General features: G+C 43.5%; 1 protein-coding gene across 1 annotated transcript; it reads right to left on the bottom strand.

The window, feature by feature from the left end:
* Positions 1–2,461: 2,461 nt before the first annotated feature.
* Positions 2,462–5,016, bottom strand: htr1b (5-hydroxytryptamine (serotonin) receptor 1B). Its single transcript, XM_088303779.1, has one exon. The coding sequence runs from the start codon at positions 4,747–4,749 to the stop codon at positions 3,601–3,603; it is 1,149 nt and encodes a 382-aa protein (XP_088159905.1). The 5' UTR covers positions 4,750–5,016; the 3' UTR covers positions 2,462–3,600.
* Between the last annotated feature and the right edge of the window lie 2,955 nt (positions 5,017–7,971).

The raw sequence follows: 7,971 nt of genomic DNA on the forward strand, positions 1-7,971 counted from the left end.
GCAGCAGGCAGTGCAGTAAGGTAAGTGCAGCACTGCAGTGCAAAGATGCAAAAGGGGAGCGCCTCAGCCTGTTCTTCTCTTTCTAGGGGCCTTCATGAGGCACATCCCCTCTGGGACTACTACCCCAATTTTAATGCTTTCATTCGTCATGCACATAAACCTTTTTATGGGGTACTCACAGGAAGATTTCTGAAGGTCATATCTGCCAATCTGGGACTTGATACGTGTGACCGGATGGAAAGCACACTAATTACACGGGCGGTGGGTCTCCCCACTAGTATCGGGTTGCCGTGGCTTGAAGCCCGACTTGCCCATTGGGGTGTGCATGAGCGCTTTGGCTTCGGCAGATGAGGCATGTTTCTGGGCTCCTGGCAGTTTGTCCGAGATGAGGGGTCTCGGTAACTCCTTGGCATTTGTGTCCTAGCGCCATTGTGGGTATAGCATGAACAAGTGTCAAAGTCAAGGCTCTGAGGACACATCTGGCCCGCCGCAAAAGCAAATACTGAGCGTCACCTTTTGGGATTTTTGCTATAATATTATCCAGATGTACAATCTTCATATGCAATAAATGATAACGCTGAAATGTCTTAGCCCAACACATGAGCAACCAATGCAACCCCAATCTTCAACCCTCACCTTGCTCATTTGAACTCGCTGAGTCGGGTCCGACGAACTGAAGTTTGCATTCATGTGCGGGGTTTGACCTGCTGAGTTTTAGATTACAGTAAGCAAACGCAAGCACCCTCTTGTGTGTGTTTCAAGATACGTTCTCGCAGGCGGAAATAGAAACATTTAAAAAAGAATATACAGATGACAACACATTGTATAGAGTCAGCTTTTCTTTTTTTCAGTCCGTCAGTTTTCTGTACCACATATTCGAACTCAGGTTGCAGGTGAGCTATAACTTATTCTGCAATTTCTAAGTAAATCATTGAAAAATTTGCTTTTGTGTCCACAAGAGTCTGCTACAAACATTGATTCTCACCAAATGCCTTCTTTACAGAAATTAAATAATAGTTTTATGCTATATTACATCTGTAAATATATATTTTTTTAATTAATATGATGAAGGAATATTTATATATTTGTATGTATTTCACAATCCTCCATAGGAAAGCCAAACTACATGAGTGAAAATAGAATCCATGCTTTTACGGTCTTCATGGTGCTCGCATACACGTTGCAGATATCACCACTGGCAGAACTAGAAGGGGGGCCGCAGGGGCACCACAACCTCCCTATGAAACGGGGTACCACCGGGTGCCTGGCCAATTTTTTAACCTTTAAGTATTTTTCGATTTTCATCAGGAATTGTTTTCTAATTGCTGACATAATGGAAAACATAGTGCTTGTCAGGTGTCAGACAGTCCATTCATAATATGTCTCTACTCACTTTTATATTCAATTCACATTTCAAACACAAAACCTTTTGTGTGACATAAGGTTGTATGTCCACAATAATGAGATGAACATTTAGGTTGTACTTGTTTGTTTGCTACTCATATGGCTTTATCTGAGCATGAATTAATAATCTGACCATTAAAACGTTTCTTGTGTATCCCATCCAGTAATAGAGTGCACATATGTGTGAGCTCGAAGGAAATCCCATAAAATGGTGTTAAGGAACATCTGTCGGCTCATTGTCCACGTGCACCGTTAATGCGTGTTGAACCTTATAAAAATTCAACAACAGTCCCACGCGTCTCGCCTGTGTGCCTCCCTGTGTGTGTGTGTGTGTGTGTGTGCCTCTGTGAATGTGCTCTTGTTTTGCTGATATATCAGGACATTTTTATGATAACACACCTTCAATCTGAGGACTCGAAGAAAAATGGGGACATTTTTCGAGTCCTCATTTTTCTACGCCATCTACAGCAATCTAGAGATCCCCAGGATGCTCCCAATCCAAAAATCTTTCATGTCCTAAAATACCACAAATTTCAGAAATTTTGTGTTTAAGTGTGTTTAACGTTTGACTCACTTTTTATTTGGAACCCTAGTGGCCATCTTCTGTACTTTAACACACTTTTCACACACTTTTACTTACGTCACGGCACAGGTCCTTATATGTCACCTTTTTCAGACTCACTAACACATTTTGCTGCGCAAGCGCCACCCACTTACACGCAATGAAATGTTTCAAGCAGCAAAGCCTGGCCTCCAGTCAAATAGGTGTTTGCGTGCGTGTGTATGTTGGCATCGTGAACAGCCTTTCCTACCAGGGTGATGTAAGCTATCATTGCATCTACTATACCTTGGAGTACAAGGTTGTGAAAACCACAAGCTACTGAGTGGATCTGCAAAGTTTAATGTGCCAGGAGGACATCACATGGGAATTTGCCCCATTAACCACAACGCATTACAACGTCAATATAAAGTAAAATTCAGTCAGTGGCGCTAACTCGGACATGATGTGCGCCCCCACAACAACTCATGGAATGCCAAAGAAATATTTGAAATACTTGTCTTTATTGCACAGCATCTCTGAGAGGAAAGAGATTAATCCTTGTGTGTGCGTGTGGATGTGTGTGCGTGTGTGAGTGTGTTTGTGGAGGTCAAACATCACGTTGGAGACACACACCTATAGCAGCTTATCTTTGTGACATTTGAAAATATAAGAAGCATGATATCAAAAGTGATCTGAAAATACACGCACGAACACATATTTGATTCACTGTGCAAAGCTTGAGACAAGTTTACGATGAGGATACACCGCACTATCGAATGCAGGGGTGGAGAACCTTCTTCCCATTGGACCAATTCAATGACTATGTAGTTTGACACATCTGTCCAAATGTTTATTATTACGTATCTTGAACATTTGAGGGTCAAATGTTTCAAGGTTATTCATATGGACAGTTTCTCTTCGGGCTTTATTTGTTTGTAGAATCACATGGCAGATCGGATGGAGTGATCTGGCGGGCAACGAATGGCCCACGAGTCCTAGGTTTCCCACCCCTGATTTAATGGGATCCAATAGAAGATGGATATTAAAAATTCTGCCTTTTTAAAAATAATAAGAAAACTCCTTTTTTTTTATTTTACGAAAATGTGTATTATTGAGGTCATTGATGTGTTTCTAATATTTGGACTGCTTTCTTCAGTAATAAATAAAAGCAACACATTAAGTGGAAATAGAATTCAACAATAAAGGATTAAAACATTACAATAAATAATAATGCATTTTATAAATTAAAAAAATCGAATAAAAATATACATATTTGAAAAAAATACATTAAATAAAATATTTTTTAACTTAATACTAATGAAAGTGAGCATTATTCTCTTCTTGTAAGGCAGACATTTTTTTATTCAGATCTATTAGATTGTTCATGAATTTGGCCTTTTTGGTCTATTTTTATGCATGACAACAACATCCACCCTGCATGTCCATCGCTTTTTTTTCTGTATCATTTATTATTAAATCTACGTTTCCTCTGTACGTTACTCCATTTATGTCATATCCAACACAATAAAGTAATCCGTGGATTTCCTCTTATAGAAATCTCTTTTTCCTCATATCCACGCGCCATGGCTTTGAACTGTTAATTATGGCATCCGCTTATTCACATTCGATAGAATGAAAAAAAAACATCGAAAGGATCACCCTCTGCAGCATCTGAAACGAACCAGTTTGTGGAAAGCTTTCTTGAAGTCCTCGTTGGACATGGTGTATATGATGGGGTTGATGAGCGAGTTCAGGTAGCCGAGCCAGGTAAAGAAGTCAAAAAGCTCGGGGATGACGCAGGCTTCGCATGTGGCCATCACGAGCGTGTAGATGAAGAAGGGCAACCAGCACACAATGTACGCGCCCAGAATGATGCCCAGCGTCTTGGTGGCCTTCCTTTCCCTCGCCGCCGAGATGCGCTTCTTCTCCAGAGCCGCGTCCGACAGAGTCACCTTCACCTGGTTGTCGCTGGTGGACGAGTTGGTGTCGCTGGACGGCGCGTCGTGCCTGCCGCCCTGCAAGGGGCTGGTGGAGGCGTTGGAGCCGGGGGAACCCGTGGCCAAATACGCCGAGGTGAGCCTCTTGCCCGCCGCTTTCTTTTTCTTCTTGGGGGACTGCTTGAGGATGCGTTTGCGCGCCTCCACGTAGATGCGCCCGTAAAGGACGATGAGCAACAGGGTGGGGATGTAAAAGGCGCCGAAGGTGGAGTAGATGGTGTAGAAGATGTGGTCCGTGTTGACGCTGCAACTGGTCAACTCGTCCGCCTTCACCTGCCTCCAAAAGAGCGGCGGCAGCGAGATGGAGATGGCGATAACCCAGGCGGTGGCCACCATGCCGGCCGCGCGCCCCGGCGTGCGCTTTTTGGAGTACTCCACCGCGTCCGTGATGGCCCAGTAGCGGTCCAGGGCGATGACGCACAGGTGGAGGATGGACGCCGTGCAGCAGGTGATGTCCGACGACAGCCACACGTCGCACACCACTTGGCCTAGCGTCCACTCGTGGATGACCGTGTAGAGGACGCACACGGGCATGACAAGGATTGACACCAGCAAGTCGGTGACGGCCAATGAGGCGATGAGGAAATTGGCGGGTGTCTGGAGCTTCTTGGACTGGGAAATGGTGGCAATGACGAAGGCGTTGGACAGGCTGGTGGCCAACGTGATTGTGGAAAGGAGCGACGCCAGGCTGATCTGGTAGGCGAGGCTGTGCGCGCTCCAGCCCGCCTCAGACGCATCTTCGGGCTCGCTAATGTTGGAGGCGTTCACCGGCAGCTGGGTGGGCTCCACTTGACCGGCACCCTCCATCACTTCTCGAGTCACTCTTGGCTCATATTCTGTCCCCCGCCTCACACTTCGGGGGGGAAATTCAAAGAAAATAACCTCCTTAACGCCATGACACGAATAATTCTTCTTTTCACTTGTAATCCACTCCCCGCGGGGACATAAATTCACCACTCATCATCGTGACTACGCACAGTGATGATGTGCTGCCGCTCCAACGTGCCAGGGACATAATCCGCATGGAAGGTGAAAAGTTCTCCAGACACGCGCCTCCTTGGACCCCCGCAGAGGATGACTGACGAGGCGAGCCTCAAAGTGCTGCTTTTTATACAGTCTGTGACATCAACTGATGTCTCCATGATGGGCCAGACTGTTTGCTGGGTCATAGTGCCCCTGGATCGTTTCTCACCTGGGATGCTTCACATGTCGTGGAAGGTATGCACGTTACTAAATGCTTTAATGGAGCATTATAGTGCCTTGTGAATCATTTTGAACCATTAAAATGTTTATTATTGAGGAAGAATACCACCTGTTGATATGGCTTAATTGGGTTTATCGTCTGCAGTGTTGTTGTTTTTTTCCGCGATAGACAATAACTCTGAGGTGTGGATAAAAATATTTGTTTTTAAATGAGCTCATGCTCAGATAGCAGAGCTCAAGGGACATTGTTGAAATTTTAACTAGTCTTCACTGCTTACTCTGACAGATGGATGGATGGGTTGACATGATTAAGTAACTGAGTGTTTGATTTATATTTGGACGGATGGATGCAATCATGATTGCTTGGACAGATTTTTTGCTGTTGGTCGTTTGGGTAGACCGGTGGGTGGGAAGATGGCTGGGTTTTGATTGAATATGTGTTTTGGATATGCATAAATGTTTGGTCAGCCAGTTGGTCAATGGGTCTGGTTAATGAATGCGTGGAAGTGTGGATGGCAGCTCTCTGAAGCTCAGTTTTCAAGAAAATAAAATTCCCAGCGTCTCTTAAAATTGGGCTGCAAGAAAACAAGAACGTCAATTTGTGAATTGTGAAAATGGTTCCCGAAATACATGTTTTTAATGACACTTTTGTATTTTTTGTAGTGTTAATTACCTCCACCAGCGCAATTATCGAATAGACTCATTCTTGCTCACGACACATAATCATATAAATCTGCTCCATGATAATAAAGCTATGAGTAAAATCCAATGATAAAGCATGTCTGCTGTCATCTTGTAGCCTTGACTCACCCTGCTCGCTCTTCCTTTTCCTCACATGCACGGAGAATTTAGGAGCTGGTGCTCGCTCACGCATTTGAGTTGTGCGGCTTTTGGTGCCTTAACGGCTCGAGCTGATGTTAGTAATAGCTCACCGACACCACGGCGTGAAGCTGCTGCTGCCATGTGAGGGCCTGGCTGGCAATGGTTTGTCCGATTGTAGGGAAAGCATCCATGTGGCAACTGACTCAGATAGTCCACACATACAGGACAATGTGTAGTGTATACTGAGTGGACAAAACATTGGGGATACCTGCACAGGAGCTTTTTTAAAAAGGCTGTCGTCAAAGTTTTGATTGACACCTAAATGTTTATTATTATTATGGTTTGCCTTGCATTAATATAAGAAGTTTATATGGGGGGGGTTCAATCACATAGTTTTTTTTTTCAATAAATATTAGTTTGGCGTGATTATCTTTGAATGGGAAATTATTGTTCGCTCCCACAGCAGCGCAACACCTATTTTGCGCTTTTATAAATTACGAATGGATATTACCCACAATTATTTAAGGCAGCAACAGGACACCGACATAGGAGACAGACTACGCAAAGATGGTTCACGCTCAAGACTAAAAATAATAGGAACAAACTGCTAATTAAAAAAAGAATGGTAATAAAATGTTTTTCTTTTCGTCGCAAGTGGATAGTCAACGAGGCCAAAAAATACATGGTCACAGCAAAAGGGAAGATGTGGTTCTACGCAAACAGATATAAAATTATAATCACATTGCCATTGCTTAATAGAGTATGTACAATTCCAAAATCAATGCAAAATATGTCGTCCTTTACAAAAACAACAATCCATATCTGCATTGTTTTCATTTTATTAGCAATCTGACAGTAGTAAGCAGTCAAGGAATCATGATCATATTTCTGAGAGAAGTATTCTTCACATTAAGGTCATATATCCTAGCGTGGTATTTTGAAGTGAGAGTTTTTATCCAATCAGAATTCAGCTAGCTTGTGTTGCCAGGCAGATTTCATAACACCAGTAGCACACGCTATTCGTCCGAGGCCTTCAGATACGATGTGCTGGCATCTGTTCTGTGTGTGAAGGGCTCTAGACATTTGCGATGGCCAATCAAATCACGAATTGATGACAGTAAGGCCTTACGCTGAAAGTGAGGGGGCAGCGCTACAAGGAATCAAAACACCAGAAATTCGTACCTGGGAAGCGTTCGAAATCCTAAAATCTATTCTTGCTTTTTTTAAACCACAATGGCCAAAGGAGGTAAACGTGTACGGACCGTTCAAAAGAAGCGAGTTCATCCGACACCCAGTAGCGCATAAGTGTGTGTCTGTCTATTATTTGTTCAGCCGTGGTGTCATAAATGATGTTAATATGAGGGGTTTTTACTCAAGTCCGACTAAGTAGGACTTCACTGAAGGCCTACGTGTGAAAAGCACGGCCCGTCACAATCCGGTATTGTGCAGGTCAAGTGCGCAAGCTATAGACGTCAGCAATACTCGTCGTTGCACGATGACAACAGTTTTGAAAAGTGGACTCAAATCCATTTAACAAAGTATGTACTTTGTAAATAAGCCCAATCGGAGTGTGTGATATACAATTGATTAGATTCCTTTTTCCTATTTTCTCGTTGTTATCATCAGCGCTGTTAACCTTTGTTACTTGGCTGGGGGGGGAATCATATGATTCTAGCGAAGGCTTCAAGTTACCATATATGCTTCTTTGTCTTCCAGAAGGCCATTATAAAGACACGGTGAAAAGTCAGAGCTACCATGAGCAGACAGATGGCAGAATGGCTGAGAATGAAATATATGGTAATGGAAGTGTGTTGGAAATAGATGCTCGTGTAGAACGATGACAAGAAAGAGGGCTAGGTTTGCATGTCAATGAGATGATAAGAGTCTCAGACAAAAACAGGGAACGCTGAAGACATGGTTGCAAAAGATCATTTGCATTGAGCACCTATGAGCGAGCTCCCTTGTGCCGTATTATGTCGCGAAACAGTCGGTGCACCCCGCTGT

This window comes from Idiotropiscis lumnitzeri, chromosome 1, assembly GCF_059441095.1.
Source record: "Idiotropiscis lumnitzeri isolate Australia: NSW breed Sydney's pygmy pipehorse chromosome 1, RoL_Ilum_1.0, whole genome shotgun sequence".
NCBI classification, from domain to species: Eukaryota; Metazoa; Chordata; class Actinopteri; order Syngnathiformes; family Syngnathidae; genus Idiotropiscis; species Idiotropiscis lumnitzeri.

Bases quoted from the DNA above. Each gene is read 5' to 3' on its own strand.
- htr1b (XM_088303779.1), bottom strand. From the start codon at position 4,749: ATGGAGGGTGCCGGTCAAGTGGAGCCCACCCAGCTGCCGGTGAACGCC.